Source organism: Eucalyptus grandis, chromosome 8 (assembly GCF_016545825.1).
Source record: "Eucalyptus grandis isolate ANBG69807.140 chromosome 8, ASM1654582v1, whole genome shotgun sequence".
NCBI classification, from domain to species: Eukaryota; Viridiplantae; Streptophyta; class Magnoliopsida; order Myrtales; family Myrtaceae; genus Eucalyptus; species Eucalyptus grandis.
This window is the reverse complement of record NC_052619.1, coordinates 74,277,726-74,297,454: the sequence shown is the minus strand read 5'-3', so window position 1 is coordinate 74,297,454 and position 19,729 is coordinate 74,277,726. Positions and strand designations below refer to the sequence as shown.

The 19,729-nt window shown below is 40.7% G+C and overlaps 4 protein-coding genes across 4 annotated transcripts; 3 read left to right on the top strand and 1 right to left on the bottom strand.

Annotated features, from left to right (window-relative positions):
• Positions 1-837: 837 nt before the first annotated feature.
• LOC104415946 (ferrochelatase-2, chloroplastic) lies at positions 838-8,126 on the top strand. The gene is made up of 10 exons (XM_010027370.3): positions 838-1,327; positions 1,626-1,929; positions 3,206-3,349; positions 3,785-3,886; positions 4,909-5,012; positions 5,089-5,215; positions 5,806-5,958; positions 6,700-6,800; positions 6,886-7,087; positions 7,387-8,126. Exons 1-10 carry the CDS (start codon positions 1,245-1,247, stop codon positions 7,609-7,611), a joined length of 1,545 nt encoding a protein of 514 aa, XP_010025672.1. The 5' UTR covers positions 838-1,244; the 3' UTR covers positions 7,612-8,126.
• Positions 8,127-8,256: 130 nt separating this feature from the next.
• LOC104415947 (serine/threonine-protein kinase SRK2G) lies at positions 8,257-11,183 on the bottom strand. Its single transcript, XM_010027371.3, has 9 exons — positions 10,574-11,183; positions 10,355-10,429; positions 10,166-10,267; positions 10,016-10,069; positions 9,806-9,898; positions 9,620-9,712; positions 9,395-9,499; positions 9,200-9,298; positions 8,257-8,782 (listed from the first exon to the last, which is right to left on the bottom strand). Exons 1-9 carry the CDS (start codon positions 10,691-10,693, stop codon positions 8,453-8,455), a joined length of 1,071 nt encoding a protein of 356 aa, XP_010025673.2. The 5' UTR covers positions 10,694-11,183; the 3' UTR covers positions 8,257-8,452.
• A 4,254-nt stretch (positions 11,184-15,437) lies between these two features.
• LOC120286807 (defensin-like protein 1) lies at positions 15,438-16,038 on the top strand. Its single transcript, XM_039299338.1, has 2 exons — positions 15,438-15,563; positions 15,638-16,038. The coding sequence occupies exons 1-2, from the start codon at positions 15,500-15,502 to the stop codon at positions 15,793-15,795; spliced, it is 222 nt and encodes a 73-aa protein (XP_039155272.1). The 5' UTR covers positions 15,438-15,499; the 3' UTR covers positions 15,796-16,038.
• A 1,725-nt stretch (positions 16,039-17,763) lies between these two features.
• LOC120286808 (defensin-like protein 1) lies at positions 17,764-18,379 on the top strand. Its single transcript, XM_039299339.1, has 2 exons — positions 17,764-17,908; positions 17,983-18,379. Exons 1-2 carry the CDS (start codon positions 17,845-17,847, stop codon positions 18,138-18,140), a joined length of 222 nt encoding a protein of 73 aa, XP_039155273.1. The 5' UTR covers positions 17,764-17,844; the 3' UTR covers positions 18,141-18,379.
• The last annotated feature ends 1,350 nt before the right edge of the window (positions 18,380-19,729 follow it).

Here is a 19,729-nt window from a genome sequence, read left to right as displayed (position 1 = left end):
TAAATTCATATATATTTTCAAGTGATGGGCAAAAACTTGTGCTTACTTTGGATTGTTGGAAAGTGAGTTTACTTTTTTCTATCTCATGGGAATTTGGCCCCAAAAAGGTGGTTGGTCTGATAATACTCATAATTATAGTTGAGATTGGTCACACAATTGAAATCACGATTGTCTTATCAATTAACTTGATGATAACCATTAAAACATGTTCTTAGTAATATAATAATCTAATAACTCTCTGTAAAATAACATAGTATACAATCATGCTAAATAGCTATACTTATTCGTAAATATAAATGAACTGTTAATTGAAAGTATATGAACATTTTGTAGGTTCATGCCAAATAAAAAGTTTTGAAAGATCAATAAATCAATTGGGAAAGGCATAGCTTGAGAAGGATGATTGAAGTCGATGAATGGAGGAGAATTTTGTAGTTAGATCGATAGTCGAGGGAATGCTTGCCACAAGTTATAAGGTGATTTGGAATGATTTTGGATTTACAATATGTATTTACGATGAGTTACGATTAAAAGTATAATTATCAAGAGAAATGTAATATTTAAGATTACAAGTCAAAATAGAGAGAGCATGTGAAGTGATTTATAAGTGAAAACTCATTTCCCCGTTTCGAGAGGTATGTTACCATCCTCATCTTCATCAAGATTTCCATGCAATAGAGCAAATCGTTCTCAAATTTTGAATGTATACAAAATAAAAAGGATAATATTAGATAGCGATGCATATATAATATATATTCCATTGAAATTAGAAAAAATTGAGAACATGATAAAATACAAAGAACGTAGAGAGAGAGAGAGAGAGAGAGAGACAGAGATATAATAGAGGTGGGAGGGGAAGGAGAAGAAGGCCTTGTTGGGTCAATCTAGTTCTCATACGTCGCCTTCCCCCACCTCCTCTTCTCCTCCATTTCTCCTCTTCTCTTTCTCACTTCACCTGGCTTGGCTTCCCTCTTTTTGTTGGGAGCCGAGGTTCGTCCTCCGTCGTCTTTCCTTAAAACATCTGGCATCTGGAGTTAGGCTGCTGATTCTCTCGCTTTGCTATGCGCAATCCCCAACTCCCCCCATTTCTTCGCGCGCTCCTCTTGCGGTTGTGGCGGTGACATAAAGGGAGGGAGCCTGTGTCCTTCCCTCGGTCTCTTCCTCCTGCCATTATCGACTTTGTGGTGGTGGTGGTGAGTGGGCGTGGGTGGGTCTTCCTGCTCTCGGTCTCGGCGGCGATCGAGATGAATTGCCAAGTGATGAACACCTCCTCTCCCTCTCCATCTTCCTCTTCCTCCTCTCGCAACCCCATTCCCAACTCCCCCCTGTAAGTCCCCCCCGCTCTCCTTTTAGCTCCTTCCTTGTTGCTGCATTCCCTGATTTGCCGGCCATCACTTAATCTTGCTTGCTTGCTTGCTGGGCACACCCACCATTGCTAATGCTGCTCTTCGAAGAAAACCCTTTTGGCCTGATGACTTCTTCTTCTTTTCGTGGGCAAAAAGAAGCTAGCTTGCCCGGTGGTTACCTTTCGTTGGCATTATCTCGTCGTCTTCGTCTCCCACCATGGTGCAGCGCAGCACTTGTTATTTTTGGGGGTATTGACGTAATTCTGTTCCTCTCCGTAGATTGCTTCGGCGGACCGTTTGTTACTCCCTTTCTCACAAGACGGATCGATGCTCCGGCGTTCAAATTGGAGGTTGCCACAAGACCCTTCATCTCCCGAGGAATTGTTGCGTCGCCCGGTGGTCCGACGCAAAGCGACCGCTCAGATATCCTCCCCAAGCCTCCTTGGTGGCTTCAGAATCTAAAGGCGTCTCCTCAATCCCCATCGTCGGCGAAGAAAAGATTGGAGTGTTGCTGCTCAACCTCGGAGGTCCTGAAACCCTTGACGATGTGCAGCCTTTCTTGTTCAACCTCTTCGCTGATCCAGTTACTCTCTCTCTCTCTGTGGGTGCGCGCGCATGCGTGCCAGAATCATTCATATCACCCTGATAGTTTACATTTAGGCCAGATAAATTCTGTTCGATTCTTTTTAATAGTTTGGTTACTAACTAATTCCTTTTTCACTTATTACGTCTGGGACACGCATATATTTTAGCATTAAGTATGTCGGGATTGTCGTGGCTAATGCATAGTCATATGTGATTCCGTTTGCTCGGCTGTTTTTGTGCATTGTTTATTCTCTGGACGTATAGACATTTAGTCAACTGCCATGCATCTATTTTCTTAGATGCATAGTATAGTGTAGTTATGCCATGAGGAGTTTCTTTTCTTTGTTTATTCCTTTTCAGAAACTAGTGCCTTTAGGACCAGCCTTTTCAGTGAGGATAGACACGCACACAGATCTGTTTCGTCCATGAGCAAGGTTCTCGCTTATCTACGTCCTTTTTATCTCTATAATCTTGAATTATATCGTTGCTTCACTTAACTTGAAGCTTCCTACTAGTGGCTGGCCTTATGGTATTTTTTACATTCCAGCAGCTGATTTCCAAGGGAACAAAAGTCAAAAAAGTGCTGTTTCCTACCTTTTTTCTACTGTTTTGTTCTACCCCACATAAGCTTTGAAAGCATAAGTTATGGCAAAATCGAAAAGAACGGTTTGGACATTCGAATTTAAAATCATTTAACATTTAGCTTGACATGGTTTTACAAAAAAGCTTCTTGATTAAGCTATGGACACAAGGTCAGCATTTCTTCAGGCATACCATTTTTTTTAGCTAGCTTTCAGGCACAATTTTAGCATTTATTGACATTTTCGTTTTACTGCTGCTTCTGCTTCAATCATGTGCTGATCAGTGAATTTTGATGATAGTGATAATCTTGTCTATGATTGTTTACCTGATATTCTCAGTTTTTTTTTATCTTCCTCTTTTTACTGGATGAGTTACCCAAGGTGTTTTGTAGGTGTAGTCATGTAAGTATCAGGTAGTGTTCTTAGAGGAGCTTTGTCTTTTGTTGTTTATACCATGTCAATAGCTTTGTCAGATTTCAGTCAGCCATGTAAAATCCGACAGAATATGGATTGATATAGCTGCCCATGTCTGCTTATGAAGAGAAGATGGGGGGGTAGACATGAAGGTGCACCGTAACTTCACATATTGTGTTTTAATGTTTAGAACTGGGTGACAGTATAGCTTTTGATGTTATTTCCCAGTAAGTAACTTGTTGACTTTATTCCACTTATCTGACTTCATGCTATTGTCAGGACATCATTCGGCTGCCAAGATTGTTTCGCTTTCTTCAAAAGCCACTGGCACAATTTATATCTGTTCTTCGGGCACCCAAGAGCAAAGAAGGCTATGCATCTATAGGTGGTGGTTCTCCTCTTCGGAAGATAACTGATGCCCAGGCATGATTTGAAACTTAGACTTTGCGAGATTAATCTATCGTACATCCTTCCAAGTTTGTGAAATCTGTGTTTTTTAGCATGTGGGGCATGTTTGCCACTGCAGTGAGAATGCATGTGCAGATATAGGTGGACAAATGAGTAAAATGCAAATTATATGGTACTTCAAATAAATGGACCACTAAGGCTTCAATTTAGGAACTTTTTCTAGGATGCCTGTAAGATAACTCTAGCTTACAGTTGCCTGGGAAACAACTCTAAGATCGCTATCAGTACTCTGATGCTGTTAATGATAATGCTTAAGTTGTTGTGAAGATGGATTCTAATAAAAATGGGAAAGGAAGAAAGTTGAATCTAAATCTTCAGTAATTTTAAACAAAAAAGTTCTTACATTTCTTCATATTGGAAACCATTCAAGAAATGCCATCTGTTGTTCAGGCAGAAGAGTTAAGGAAATCACTTTGGGCTAAAAATGTTCCGGCCAAGGTGTATGTTGGCATGAGATACTGGCACCCATTCACTGAAGAAGCCATTGAGCAGGTAACTTTTATCTTGAAACTTGTATCACTAGAATGGTCATGTTGGGCACGACTTTAGAAGTTAGAATTGTGCCCTCCTTAGCACAGCTTTTTGGAGCAGACATCCATTCATGCCTAAGAAGGCACATGCAAAAGCGTGCCCCCCCCCCAAAAAAAAAAAAAAAAAAAAAAAAAGCCCCCACCACACACACACACACACACACACACACACACACACACACACAAGCCTGTGCCTCCACACTGCACTCGTGTACCAATCTCCATTTTCTTTAAGCCTTGATTACCTGCTACATCACTTGGCTTATCTTTGGAGGAGTTTATCCTGGACTTTGCTGTACTATCATGATTTAGCTGGTCATATTGTCTGTAAATTTTAAGGGAGTCTTAACCTTCTTTGCAGAGGGATAGGTAACATTAAATATTTCAGAGGATAGATGTTTATTGTCTCTGCATTCTTTGATTTACTTCAGTGGAAAGTGTGAATTGATTTCCTAGTAATCTGTCCTGTGCTACAGGTGTCATCCTCGTAGTGCATTTTCCTCGAGCTAATGTGGTTGTATGATGCAACAATCCCATGTGGTTAAGCGAGTTCTTTAGTCTCTTCATAGTGGAGGATCAGAGCTTGGGCTGAATATGAACACCTGGGCTTTTTATTAACAAATTAGACTAACTCTGCAAATCACTTTTCCATTTAAATCTTCTGAGGACATACTGGCTGCAGAATGTCTTAACTTCCATATGGGGTTGAAAAGTGTCACAAATTCTTCTGCTACTTCTAGAATCATAATGTTGGCACTTTACTTCTTAACTGTTGATTGATGTATGTTTATTGTCAGTTGTTTTCTGACTGTGGGAAGTCTTTTCAGAATTGAGCGAAGGTTGTTGTTTTTGAGTTACCTTTATTTAACTTCTTATCACAGCAATTTGTTTGAAGAGAAAATATGTTCGTTTTTTCCATATTTGCAGTGAAAAAAATGTAGTCCTTCTATTCATTATTTACTTTTACATGTATCCTTTCCTCAGATAAAGAAAGATGGAATTACCAAGCTTGTTGTTCTGCCACTTTACCCACAGTTTTCCATATCAACTAGTGGTTCAAGTCTTCGACTCTTAGAGAGTATATTCAGGTGACGATGCCATGACATATTCAGTGAAGTGGAAAAGCATTGCCATATACTGACAGAAGAAATTTATTGATATCAGGGAAGATGAATACCTAGTCAACATGGAACACACTGTTATTCCATCTTGGTATCAACGTGAAGGATATATAAAATCTATGGCAGATCTAACAGAAAAGGAGTTACAAACATTTGACAATCCTGAGAAGGTACAAATGTGTTTTCACTTTAAATTTATGTTTACTGGAGATTAGTTTCCTGGTGCATATCCACTTCGGTTTGAGTTGGTCAATTAGTCTTTGCTATTGCCTATACATAATAATGCAGGTCAAACTATAATTTATAGTTAATGTTAAAAAAAAAAAACATAATTTATAATTTCTAAGTCTCAATGTACTCTTAGCAGAAGGTCTCATACTGATTTTCTGTTTAGACAGGGATTTGTAGCACGGCATAGTCTCTAGGTGCTTAGCCTGCTTTAATCGTAATCATTTGGGATAAGGGTGGTAGAGGCTGGCCTTTTAGCCTTAGTGTAAAAAGAATCCCCTGAGGATCTGGATTAATTGTGCTATCTCAATGCTCCTCTGTCCTAATGGTCTTTGTGGTTCTTGTTATATTAACCTTCTTCCTACACTTGGAACCTTTTAGTAATGTGCATAATAGAGTAATGCATCTCTATTAGTAGAGAAGCTGTAGATTGGGTGAGAAGATTCTCTTTCGTAAATTTTCTTTCGATATAACTTTTGCTACCTGCACCATTCTTCTTTTCCCTGATTTTGATTGGGTGTCTATGCAATAGGTTGTGATATTTTTCAGTGCACATGGGGTGCCACTTGCATATGTAGAGGAGGCTGGTGATCCATATAAGGCAGAGATGGAGGAATGTGTGGACTTGATAATGGAAGAGCTAGAAAAACGGAAAATAACTAATCCCTACACTCTTGCTTATCAGGTCGGTCTGACCCTACTAATTTTTTTTTTTACGAACTTCTGGGTCTTTCTTGCATCGTGATAATAACATTTTACTGATTTTTCAGAACTGGAAAGTGATGTATTGATATATCGTATATTTGTTGTCTATGCCTTCATGACTTGTTATTCAGAAAGACAAAATCATGAACCGAGAGACCAGAATTTCTCGCTCTTTTAAAGTTTCTACTTCATTTGTTCTTTTTCCTTCACCAAATCGTATTATGTATCCTTATTCTGGACCAAATTAAATGAAAGTACGTAGCTTCATATTTCTCTCGTTGATACAAGTTTTGCACTTAATCTCACCTTACGTCATCGCCTATATTTTTAATATTCACCAAAAGCTTTAACGACACATGGGTCATCTTGTGCCTATAAAGCTCACTTATATTGCCAGAGTAAAGAGCTCGAGTTGTAGTAGTATGATGATGTATTTCATGAATGATTTTAGGTTTAATGTAGTGAAATTGCTCAATTTAACCTCACTTTTCATGTTAGGAGACAGTCTAAACTATAAATGAAAAATGTGCTGTCTATTGACTGAATAACTTTGTTCATTGATGGTGGTGGTCAGGGAGTTGGCCTGTAGAACTTGGACCCGCCACGGTGCTCTAACTGGGACAATTTGTTAAAACACTTCAATTACCTACGATGAGTTGCATTTATTAATTTTCGCTATTTCCAACATCATGACTTGATCTTGGTATGATTACCATTGCAGAGTAGAGTTGGCCCGGTGGAATGGCTGAAACCATATACAGATGAGACAATTATTGATCTTGGACGAAAGGGTGTGAAGAGCCTTTTGGCTGTCCCGATAAGGTAGACAATGCTCTCATAAATTGCATGCTTTGATACTTTGAAGTCAACGGTTCATCCTTTGACGAATTTGGAGCTGGATCCACAGTTTTGTGAGCGAGCACATTGAAACTCTTGAAGAAATTGATGTAGAGTATAAAGAGTTGGCTCTTAAATCTGGCATCGAGAAATGGGGTCGTGTCCCTGCTCTAGGATGTGAACAAACATTCATTTCAGACCTGGCAGATGCAGTGATTGAGAGTCTCCCTTATGTTGGTGCCATGGCAGTGTCAAATCTTGAAGCTCGACAGGTACCACTTTTCTCTTCCTAGTCTTTATATACTTTCTTGGAATTCATACTATAGGATTATAAGTGTAATTAATCCTAGAGCCCACAGAGCAACCTTGCTCCCTTTTTGCAGTGGTATTTACAATGCTGAATGGGGCATTTTGTCACCCTACTAGGTGTCTCATATAGGAGGCCTTTTCTTCCTTGGGATCCATGGGTTGATTGTAGCTAAGGTTTCCTGTCAATAAGATCACAAGGTTTACAAACTACGAGGATAAAATTCATTATGCTGTTTGATCTGGTTGTACTTGTTCTCTTCAGTCTTTGGTGCCACTGGGTAGCGTAGAAGAGCTATTGGCAACATACGATTCTCAACGGAGAGAGCTTCCACCTCCTGTGACATTTTGGGAATGGGGCTGGACAAAAAGTGCGGAAACCTGGAATGGAAGAGCGGCTATGCTAGCAGTGCTGGTATTATTGGTTTTAGAAGTTACTACTGGAGAGGGATTTTTGCATCAGTGGGGTGTATTGCCGTTGTTTCGCTGAGGAAAATGCCCTCATGCTCCTCCACCTCCCCCCCCTTTCTCTCTCTCCCCAATGCTTTTGATGATTTCACCTCCAAAATGGAATCCCATGCATGGTGCCATTGTCGTGCAGTTGAAGTAATTGTATATCGTGTCCTTGGCGAGGTTCAAATGCGAGGTAAATACACGGCCATAACATTTTTGATGCAATTCACTGATCTTTCAGTGAAGCAATTTCCTTTTTCATATGTTGTAAAGTAATGTCTGTGTCAGCACTTAATCTATCCGCACAAGACATCTGGAGTGTAAGAAGAGACGGAGTACTTGCATCATAATTTTATTTAGGGGGATCGGAAAGATGTGGCATGTAGAGTGTATCGATAGATGAGTCATTGGACTGTCATGAATACTCCAATTAATGTGGGCAGGTCAATATTGCTTGTTTGTACAAGTGCTACTATCCTTTACTTGTTCTGACTAGCTTGCTATAAAAACAGCCATAGAAAAAAGGTTTTGCTTAGAGCTCTTCTATCAAAAGCTTCTGGGATGTAGCTTTGGTATAATGAAGGATGTTTGCATCATTACCTTTGGTGGTTGAGTTACTCATATTAATTGGTGTCACCACCACTAATCAAATCGAGGGCGAGGAAGTGGGACGTTACAGATGATCCTTGCAAAGGATGCTATTTTGGAGGAAGTTTGACTAGTAATATTATTAATGAGGAGATTGAAGAGTGGTACATGGTTCTCCTCTTTTTAGTGCCAATTGTAAAATCTCAAAAAATTATTCATTGAGAAGTTTGCAAAGTGAGGATTGCCATATGCAGATGCATTTGGGTTTCCATGTCAGTCCTGACTACAGTTCAACTGATATGAAACTCCCCACTAGCGTGAACCTCTTTAACCCTTTTGTCATATTCATCTTCATTTTCCTCTTCGTCATCAACCTCAGCGTCCAGGTCTTCATTGCCTTCCTCATCTTCATCCGCATTCCAGCCAAAACCTTTGGGGGGCTTAGCAAGTGGAGGTGGGTTTCTTGCCTCACCCACTATTTTCATTATTTCCTGCACGCTTTGCACAGAAAAGCTCTGGTTGTCTCTCTGGTAGTATGCTGCTTGAGCTGTTTCCGTTAGTTCTCTTGGCAAGTTCTTTAAGAACCATGGATGATTCTTGATTTCTTTGATTGTAATCCTCTACAAATTGAAAAAGAAAAAAGTGAGGTAAAACTCAGGCAATCATTTGGAAGTCCATTACAAAATATATAGGTCATCCAACCAGGTGGGATGCAAGAGGATGTGGAAATTTCATGTCTTTAAATGTGTTTCTTTTCTCCAGCATCTGACCCTTCTACATCTCAGAAAGCATTATAGCTTAATATACGAATATGAATTGCTTTTCTGTGAGGATTGCTAGTTATGAACAGCAGAAGATGCTCAAGAGTTTGCAGTACTTCGTATACCGGGTAAAGAGAATAGCAACAGGAGGTATCAGGATCCCAAAATCATTGGTCAGATATGTAGATTGCAAAACATATGTCTCTTGCAATTGCAATTACTTCAATGAAACTTGAACTGGAGAAAACCAGAGTCGCTACTTCCATCAAGACTTACCCTAGTTGGATTTGCAACAAATATACGAGACAGCAGGTGTTTGCAATCTTGAGATACGTGAACGTAATCAGGAATCTTGTATTGCACAGCCATAATTCGCTGCAGAAGAATGAAAAGAAAAGGAGTTTCATAAATGTTTAGGGGAGAGAAGTTAGCGATAGTCAGAATCTGAAAGGAAAAAGGAAGAACGTGTACTTGAATTGTCTTCCTGAAATTTTTGGGGTCCTGCTGGTCCTCGAAAGGATATGCACCCACCAGCATGACATATAAAGTCACTCCACATGACCACACATCTGCCAACTGCACGTACAGAACCAGTACTGAGATTAAAATTCATCCCACGAGAGTTGAATAACTTCTTTATAACGAGTTCTGGATGAAATGGAAACGTAACACGTTCCCCGAGAGAAATTGTATTACCTTGCCATCGTACTCCCTGCGAGAAAGGACTTCAGGTGCGATATATGCAGGAGTTCCTACCGTGGATTTGGGTCTTGAATGCAAGAGTGATGACTAACAGAAGTATTTTACAGGGTGAGAATCAGTGCATGATGCAATTAAATGAAACGGAAGAGTTGGTACTAGATCAAAAGTTTTGCAAGGAACCTTAGAGTAACCAAAGTCACAGATCTTCAAGCGCGGAGCAGGGCTTCCATCTAGTAGCGTATTTTCCAGCTTTAGATCCCTATGACATATTTGCTGCATTACAATTACGAGAGTTAAACGTTTTCACACCCATGAAGGAGTCCAATATAGATTGATAGTTATCAAGCTGTAGGCTTATTGACAAAGAATTGGGAGTGTGAGATCGTTTACCATGTGATGACAGTAATTAACTCCAGAGATGAGCTGCTGAAAGAAGTATCTAGCCTGCATAATAAAATCAAACGCAACATTAGTGCACGCGCACACAGAGACGGTTCTGGCCGAGCTTGGAGTTGCAGTTAAAGAGTCTTAGAAAAGGACCTCGTCTTCACTGAATCGACCAGCACTGCAGATGCGATCAAAGAGCTCTCCCCCAGATGCATACTCCATCACTATCGCCAAATGGGTCGGTGTCAACACAACCTGCAGCATCAATTCCATGATGTCATGCAACACAAAAACTCCGAGGGAGGAAATTGGAATTAGGATAGGTAAGGCAAGTCTGCTTGCCTCCTTAAAGCGTATAATGTTAGGGTGGCGAAGCGATCTGTGGTTGATGATCTCTCTGGCGACATTCTCATCTATCTGCAATAATGCACAGGCATAGTCTTTTCAATTCTTTTGTAACTAGCGGAAAATCAAAATTTAGACTCATCGTCAGGTGAAGGATCAAAGGAGGTGAGGACTGGAGGTATTGAATGAAGAAATCGAAAGCAGTAACAACAGGACCTTGTGACCACGCTCGATGTACTTCATGGCGACGAGTTCCTGAGTTTCCTTGTGGCGCATAAGCCTTGCCACCCCGAAGTTGCCCGCTCCTAAATGCTTCACCACTTCATACTTCTCCATCTCCTCTGCTCCGTCCCTCTTCTCTCTCTCTCTCTCTCTCTTAATTACAAGCTTGCTGCTCCAATAATCAATCTGTACTGGACTCGTAAGCGAAACGACTCAATATATACGTGTAAAAGAATATGGTGAGGAGTAACGTGACAGATGTGATTCAATGATCAATCCGCCATGAAAAGCGGCATCCCAGATAAACAGTCAGCCCAGATGACTTGAAAGAAAATAAGTGGGATCGGCTCGAATCTCACCCACGGCAGAAGAGGAAGAAGGTAGGATTGGGAATATGAAGATCCGTAGGTTCTCTTTATATACAGACAAAAAGAAAGATATTACGCGTGAGGAAGAGAGTTGAAGTGAAGTTATGAAGAAACATGCACGTGGTGAGGGTCGGCATGGAACCAGAGAAAGAGGGGGAGACATTGTTATAATAAAAAGAACGGGTAGAAAGGAAGTCTTGAGGAGATCCCATCATCGCCAATCTGTAGTCAACCCTCTCCCTCCCTCCCTCCTTCTCTCTCTCTCTCTCTCTCTCTCTCTCTCTCTCTCTCCCTCTCTCACTAGCTTTCCATAAGCCAGAGAAAGAGCACATGAGGGGAAGTGGATTTTTCATATAATAGACCTTGCTATTACTGCAATTTCAAGGGATGCACTGTAGTTATGAGTTGACATGAATTATTATCGTCAGAGATGCATCTACGTATGAGCAAGAAATACTAAAAATACGTCTGAACAAGCGTGGGGGTGGGCGTGGGCGAGACTTTGAATACGATTTGGGATCTCCCAGAACGGCGTTGGGCCAGGGGGACCTCACAGTCACAACTCACCCCCCCACCACCATCCACCGCCACCCTATTGTTTTTCTCACTTTTACTCCCACCTTTTGTCGGCGTGCCTGCATGTGCCGCGCCCAGAGGACTTAACGAACGAGACGGTTGCATGTCGTTAAAAAAATGAAGTAGAAAGAACCCGGTGGAACACGGCTTATGCCATTAACTAAATGTCGCGGAATGAAATATATATTTATATGAATGGATGGTTTGATTGATTGAGTGCGCACCATATATGGGTCCACTTCTTGACAGTGACCAATTCCATATTTTAGTTGCTAAGCTGTATGTCTACTAGCATTTTGCCAGATTCAGGAGATTAGTCTCTTATATCCTGCATACTAGTTAAAAAAGTTTATGAGATTATGTCAATTGTTCTAAAACATTAAAATATTATATTAAGATGCGGTTTAGCATTTAAATATTTTAATACTATGTATAAAAAAAAAATACTCACGGACAATTATACGTGCATGAATCTCTTGTTTTAATTCGATGTATCACCAACTATGATTAGTTTAACCGACAATGATCTCGCATGAGTTGAAAATAACCTTATGATGGTTCCTGATATGGGATTTGTCAGCTTATGTTGTGATCGTATCACAAATGCAACTCCTAAAATGATCGACCGGTATGCACTCTAAATTTAAATCTTCTTCTTTACCTCCTTAAACAGTGGCAAAACATGTGATGGAATTTCGGTAACTATGGAATTAGAAATGCAAACGTTTTTTTGAGGCTGTTGCACGTGAAGGTTTCATGTCTATCGGAAAGAAAGGGGTTCAATGAGGAGGTTAAACCATTGTGCAGGAAGTGGCCCATGAATGTTGAGCAGTTTCTCTGGGAATGGCGGTTGTGCTGCTCGTGCTTCACTGATGTTCCGAAAGCAAGAATATGAGCAGACGGCAGTGCTCATTCGGCAAACGCTTCATTTAGTCTTAGGTTTTGGATAATGTGGCGATAGGCCTGTTTTGTGGGACACTGGGCTTAGTTTGAGTAGGTTTGAGTTTGCGCCTATTGGCACTCGGGTTGTATATGGCGGTGCCCTATTGATCGATGACATCTTCTTGACATCCGAAAGAACAGAAATTGGTCCAAGGGACTAGGATATATGGTATTTTAAGGAGAGCAATAGTCTACTAACTTCGCTTGTCTGGGAAGGCTTTCAAAAGTTGAAAATGTACACATTATATGAACATTACCTATATTGCAAGCAAAATAGGAAATTTACATTTCCAAAACAGAATTGTTGAGTGGTAACTAGCGTCTCCGGAATTTTATAATGCTTAGTATCTGTTTGATTGAAATAAAATCGTTTTGAGAAATTGTTATCTGACTTTCCAATGTTTAAATGATGAAAAACTAATTGATTTACGGAAAAATGTTTTTCGTAGACCAAAAACAATAAGCTTAGATTGGGAAGAATGACTTTCCTTCTAGCAAGAAAGAAATCACTCTCTCTAAACAAACCAAATAAAAGAAAACTAAGTATTTTCTTCGAAAAGATTTGCCTGAAAGATATATTCCTTTATTATGAAGTTTTCAACGAAACAAACTCTCCTTAATTGATATACCTAAATTCTAGTTATATGCTAGGTCGCCGTTTAAAAAGCTCCAGAGAACTCAATTTAACTTGGAGGACTTTATAGATTGGACGAAGTAGGGAGGACTCCAACAGTAGTCGTGGCTTGTTAAGTAAGGAGATGGACTCCGCCTGGCAAGTAAAAGTTACTATTGACTCATTTACAGCTTGTAAATAGCGAGTGAGTCATGCAAATGTCGGCCAGCTCGGCAATCGGATTAAATACTCAGGTGCATTGCTAATATGACTCATAACATGGTCGGACTCCACTAGTATGATACTCTTCTTTAGGATAGTCTGACTCAAACATCAAAGAGTCCATCCAAGGATACCACTAGGATTGAGTTTGGAAAAAAAAAGATATAAAAAGTATTAAATCTATCGCATTTATATCAATTCGATTATAAACTTCTCAAATATATCAACTTGGTTTTATACCTTTTTTTCATTGGTACCAATTAAGTCTATCCGGCCAACTTAAGCTAAAAATTACTGACTTTTCTCAAGTTGGTTCGAGGGAAGAACATGTGCGAAGATTGTAGTTAGATTCCTTAGGTTGATCGTTATATAACAATCAAATTAAGGAAGGAAATACAACTTTTAAATGATGCGTGAAATTAATAATGAATTTCTTCTATTTTACCTTTAGTAAATATGCTGAACAACTGCATCGCAATCAAACATGCACGCAATGCGTCCTTAACAAGAATCATTTCATTATAATAATTAAGGAGAGGAGAGGGCATCGCAATTCGCAAAGATTCACGTGGGGAGGCCGCTGGCCATCACATGTCCAGAGGTGGGACTCCATCCCTCGTCCCTTTCGATATCCACCGAATTCGTCCCCCTAAATTTAATGCCTTTTCTCCTCCACTTGTCTATCCTCCGCTCCATCCTCCGCCCTGAAGAGCGAGACGTCTCTCCTCTCGTCTCTTTTGAGTCCGGGGATTCCGATTCATTTTTTAATCCGAATGCATGAAACGTCGTTATTGGTCACGACGACACCACGACTATGACCACGTCTTTATTTATGATGACACGACTCAAAACATCCGATGCTCGAATGTTCATTTCATCTCCTTGTTTCCGAACGTGACTTTGAGACTTTGCTCGTACGAGGCTTGCGCTGTGAGCTTTCTTTCTCGATAACGCTTCAATGGGACCTGAAATGAGGACCCTTGTTTTCTACTGGGACTACCCGGCCTGAAATGAGTACCTTTCTCCCCATAAAACCTTGATCAAGTTTTAGAATGGGATCTTAATCCCAGCTCTTGTTCGGTTCAATCGGGAATTGGATCCCAGTTTCAATTGCTACGCATTTCTTGTTTGGGTAGGCATCGGGACGATGAATTTGAATTGCACACGGAATACCCTTCTTCAAGAAATGCAGAACCGGATTACGCAGGACTCCTGGACATTTTCAAACAGCCGACCTCGTGGCGCCCAGTCGATGTATGTTTGAACACGGATGTAATTTGGTTGTGTTTTCCAAAGCTGAAGGAGTGAAGCGCAACGTTTGTGACAATTCATCATCGCTCTTCTTTGCAACATTGACTCATCCAATCCACCCGTTGCTGCATTTTTTCAGGCCAATACCATGCATAAGAATGGCTGACTCAGCAATCCATGCAACTTTAGGTAAATTATGTCCAGAAGATCCAGAAGGCATTGGGCCTTGTATGCCCAGTGTAAGTGCAAGAAGCGATGCCTCTGATGTTTTGGGTCCTTAGGCCCATCAAATTTCTCGATTGATTCAAGGCCGTGCTCCGCAGGCTGTGCCACCCCACCTCAAAGTACCGTATACACATTCCCCGATGCCAAATTTTTGTCGCGTCCCCGGAAAATTCAACGAAGGGTCTCCAGATTGAAATCGGGAAGGAGTCGTTGATGCGTGCATGTGATGCGTGCGTGGAGAGCAGAGCGTCGGGGGAGAGTAGAGCGTCGGTGCATCGTTAGCTGTGGGAATCAAATGGCCTTTTGTCCTGTAGTGTCCTGGGGAGGAAAAACGGGACCATCGCTTTATGAGATGGGATGGGAGCACGGGCACGGGGGCGGGCCAGAGCATGCATGCATGGGAAGCTGCACTCGGCACGTGGATGTATCAGACTCCTCTGACACTTGTCGATGTTGCTTTTTGATTAGTTGTTTATTGGGATGAATTCAAACTGCCACTAAACGTCGGAGCCACGTGTCGCTTCCTGATTGGGTGGGGACCAAGTTTGACGTGGAGGGATCGGCCGACCTTAGGTTATCGAGAAAATATTGGGTGGGTTTAACCCTCCACGTAGGCGGTGGGTTAAACCACTCAGCGATCGACACCTCCCCCACTCCTTCCGTACATAAATACACCACACCTCGAAGCCCTCCATTGCAAGTTTTGCAGTGAAGTAGAAAGCGATGGAGAAGAGCAAGATGAGATGCATGGGGCTTTTCCTGATGGTGCTCCTCGTCCTCGCTGCCCGTAAGCCCCCAGCGCGCTATTCATTTCTTCCTCATTTGACATTTTTATGACCCTACGTGTGTTTGTGTGTGCAGAGGAGGCGGAGGGGAGGGTGTGCGAGTCCCAGAGCCACGGCTTCAAGGGGGCTTGCGCCAGCAACCACAACTGCGCCCTGGTCTGCCGCAACGAGGGCTTCTCCGGCGGCCGTTGCCGTGGATTCCGGCACCGCTGCTTCTGCACCAAGCTTTGTTGACGGCCAATGCACGTGCATGCAACCGAATAACGAAGTGTTGGATGACTAGCTGAGGCTGGTGTGTGCCGTGTCGTAGTGAGTGAGCGAGTGAGCCAAATAAATATGTTCGAAGATTCTGAGTTCCTTAGTTTCTAAGCTTTCTAGGACTTTGATGTGCTTTGACCATTCACTGTTCTCTCTCTTCTATCGCTTTGCGTAATTTCTTGATTCGGGGTGAAATGTGTTTCATGCTTCTGTTTTCCACTCTCTCTCCCCTTCCATTTCTACTTATTTCTCGCTCAGAATGGACTTTTCTACAACTTGGAAACAACTACAAACATGTCAGTTTTTTGGTTAAGAATCTCTTTGAAAATATGATTTCAAATCAATAGAGGAATTTAGTTGGACTTTAAGCCGTAATATCACTTTTTTTAAGAATCTATTTGCTCCACAATATTGTTAATAGTCACCGACAAATATCTTTCGAAATATAACAAAGTCTCAAATAAAAATACTATATATCAATTCTAGTATTTCTTCATAGCCTCTCTAGAAAACAATAAAAAAAGATGACTATGGTTTTGGAAAGAAAAATTGAAATTACTTAGATCCTCATTCATGCCAAAAACCAACATATCTATAAAAATCAGTCTTAAAAAATATAGACAATATTCATGAAAGGTTGCAAAATGAATAAAGGTATCCATTCGGAAAAAGTTGCAAAATAAATAAATGCAACTCTTTGTGAAAGGTTACAAATTAAATAAGTATAATTTCAAAGGTTATCTTGAAAAGACACATAAAAATTCAGAATGATAAAAATAATAAAAAATAATTTAATTTTTTTGAAATAAAAGATATTACCTCTACATATAGCAAAAGTCGAGGGCATAAATAATTTTGATGGAAATTACATATATGTCATTTGCAGCAGTAAAAGCCCTATTATCTATTTTAACATAACAAAATGGGTGACCTACTAGGAAAGGTTTGCCCACAATGAACCATTTCTATGCTTAAACATTATTTTTCTCTATTAGACTCCACAACTCCATCTTTCACCACAAACACTAACTCAAAGGATGAGACTTTTTCCTCGTACTTATAAATCGACTATCAACACTTTCTACAATCAAATATGAGATTAACTCTAATAATCTCCTCCCTCCCCCCTCTCCTGGTCATGGTCACACACCGAGCCTATAAATCAAATCACTGATCTAATAGCAATCTACCTCACACAAAGAGTCTTGGGTTGAAGCAATAACAACCCTATCTCTTGTGTGACCGCCGGGTTTAGACTTGTTAGTAAGTTTGAATTCTGGTATCAATTTTGGTGATCTTGAGTCTCTCTTACCCCAAAAATTAGTTTAAAAGGTTAGACTTTCCTTTCATACTTTTAGATTAATCACAAATCATTTTCATAATCGATGTGGGACAACTCTAACAATCCACCTATGAAAAAGAGCAAGTAAACAAGACTCCGATGGACAGAGATTTCCACGTTGCAAAGCATAACAAGATGAAAATTGCAAATTTTTCTCAGGGCTATCCTATCTTCCAGAACGCCATGTCCCCAAGATGTGAGAATATTCAGCTTTACTCCCGAGCCATGGGCATCGGTGACCCGGGTGACATTCTCAAAAGAGATGTTACCATGCTGAATGTCGGCCATAGTTGCACTTCTCAGAGCGGCAAGGCAATGTCGGCAACGCCGAACTACCTCTTTGGCAGCAAAGGGACCACCCGAGCAACTATGGATGAAAATGGCCTTGTACTGTTGTACCTTGGGCCTTGGCAGTGAGGGAAAAATAATGTACTATCGCTTTATAAAACGGGTGCACAAGGGCAGAGGGTGCTTGCACCTCTGCTCTTGGCCCGTGAATGTGTCGGACACCTCTCACTCTTGTCCGCTTGCTTTTTGTTCAGATGTTATTTATTTTTATTTTTTTTGGGATGAAACTCTTACCACTTAGGCCACTACACCTGGCCTCGGTCCCCACCTTCTGATATAAATGTATCACCTCCTCAAAGCCCTCCATAGCTAGTTCTGCAGAAAAGTAGAAAGAGATGGAGAAGAGCAAGATGAGATGCGTGGGGCTTTTCCTGATGCTGCTCCTCGTCCTCGCTGCCCGTAAGCCCCCATCCCGCCATTCATTTCTTCCTCATTTGACATTTTTATGACCCTACGTGTGTTCGTGTGTGCAGAGGAGGCGGAGGGGAGGATGTGCGAGTCCCAGAGCCACGGCTTCCACGGGTCTTGCGTCAGCGGCCACAACTGCGCCCTGGTCTGCCGCAACGAGGGCTTCTCTGGCGGCCGTTGCCGTGGCTTCCGGCGCCGCTGCTTCTGCACCAAGCTCTGTTGACGGCCAGTGCACTTGCATGCGACAGAATAAAGAAGTGATGGATGGCCAGCTTAGGCTGCTGTCTGCTGCGTTGTAATAAGTGAGCAAGTGAGCCAAATATATATATCTCAAGATTCTGGGCTCCTTAGTTTCTCAGCTTTCTAGGACTTGATGTGCTTGGACCACTCACTGTGCTCTCTCTTCCATTACTTTGTGTAATTTCCTGATTTGGGGTTTAATGTGTTTCACGCTTCTCTCTCTCTCTGTGCCTTCATTTCGACTAATATCTGGTTCAGACTGGACTTTCTACAGCTTCGGAATAACTACAGATCATGTCAGTTTCTTGGGTAACAATCGAAACTAGGGTCTATAATCTTGTACAAACGTTTAATGTGAACAAAATGTCCAGTGTTGTCTGGGACGTGCAACAGCTACCGCTTCACCAGGGATATCTCCTGAAAGATAATAGCTTTGACTCTCTCTCACCTTGAGCAAAGTCTGTTATCCATCGAGCAACTTTTGCGTTCGAACAGGTTTTGGAAAAATAGTACCGTAATCATCAACCCCTGTAATCATCCACCCACATTTATATTCCAAGCTTACCATGTGGGTCAATGTTGGTAACATTTTTATATTTTTTTTAGCATGAAATTACCGCCGCTTTCATCAATCTCATGCTTTAGAGCATTAGTAACCAATTATTTTATCCAATTACTAGCTCTTGTCAGAGTAAGTCACCAACATTTTCCAAATTATCCACTGTTTCCATATATTTTTCTCCATAGATTTTTTAAAATTTTTTTTTTTCGATCATTATTTACTCTAATAAGTCCTTTAAATATAAGTAATCAATTTTGGTCATTTGCTTCTTCTTTTTTTCTGCCGATGTCTTCTCCCTTTTTATTTAATTTGTGTCCGTTTATTTTTTCTGAACATATCTTATTTAGTTCTTAATAGTGGCTATTTTTGTCAAATTTTTAACAGTTTTTTATCCTTTAATATTATCATCAATTCTTATTTCCCTTGTTAATAGTACTAGACACCAAATGATGTTAAAGCATCATGAGGATACATTAAAATATAAAATAGCCAGCACATGAATTTCAAATGAGATTCGAGTCTTAGACGTTGGCTGACCGCACATCTACATCTTCGGCCTTCTATTTTTTTCCCGTACAAACGCGATTAAATCAAACACTCCTCTCTGCAACACCAACTATAAGATCATGTGCAGGGCTTGAGTATGAAATACAAATATATGATAAGCATTTCATTAGTCGGTTGATGTTTACAGGGTTTCAAGTCTTATTATTATGCTCATTTCCATTGGGGAAAAAGTGGTTCTCTTCGGACTGTAAGTTTAAAAAACCAACTTTGCATTATCTACTCGTAGCATGCACGAGTCACTCAGTAGCTCTCATGATGCGAGCAAGTTTTTTGCTCTATGGACTTGTAGGTCTAGTCTTCCCACATTTGTCTTGCGAAATTAAAGCTTGACTTACCCATTTCAAAAAAAAAAAAAAAAGAGCTGAATTAATCAATATGGTTCAGCTTCAAAGCTGAGCGACTAAAGCTGTCTTCCTCATTAATAACACTAACCAAATCCTGAG

What these genes read in the sequence shown, in the direction of transcription:
- LOC104415947 (XM_010027371.3), bottom strand. Translation starts at nt 10,693, where the DNA reads ATGGAGAAGTATGAAGTGGTGAAGCATTTAGGAGCGGGCAACTTCGGG. An exon ending in GTCGATTCAGTGAAGACGAG is followed by an intron (nt 10,070 to 10,165) that starts GTCCTTTTCTAA and finishes TTTATTATGCAG; the next exon opens with GCTAGATACTTCTTTCAGCA. An exon ending in ATTTCAGGAAGACAATTCAA is followed by an intron (nt 9,299 to 9,394) that starts GTACACGTTCTT and finishes ATTCTTCTGCAG; the next exon opens with CGAATTATGGCTGTGCAATA.
- LOC120286807 (XM_039299338.1), top strand. Translation starts at nt 15,500, where the DNA reads ATGGAGAAGAGCAAGATGAGATGCATGGGGCTTTTCCTGATGGTGCTC. An exon ending in GCTCCTCGTCCTCGCTGCCC is followed by an intron (nt 15,564 to 15,637) that starts GTAAGCCCCCAG and finishes TTGTGTGTGCAG; the next exon opens with AGGAGGCGGAGGGGAGGGTG.
- LOC104415946 (XM_010027370.3), top strand. Translation starts at nt 1,245, where the DNA reads ATGAATTGCCAAGTGATGAACACCTCCTCTCCCTCTCCATCTTCCTCT. An exon ending in CCCATTCCCAACTCCCCCCT is followed by an intron (nt 1,328 to 1,625) that starts GTAAGTCCCCCC and finishes TCCTCTCCGTAG; the next exon opens with ATTGCTTCGGCGGACCGTTT. An exon ending in TCAACCTCTTCGCTGATCCA is followed by an intron (nt 1,930 to 3,205) that starts GTTACTCTCTCT and finishes TGCTATTGTCAG; the next exon opens with GACATCATTCGGCTGCCAAG.
- LOC120286808 (XM_039299339.1), top strand. Translation starts at nt 17,845, where the DNA reads ATGGAGAAGAGCAAGATGAGATGCGTGGGGCTTTTCCTGATGCTGCTC. An exon ending in GCTCCTCGTCCTCGCTGCCC is followed by an intron (nt 17,909 to 17,982) that starts GTAAGCCCCCAT and finishes TCGTGTGTGCAG; the next exon opens with AGGAGGCGGAGGGGAGGATG.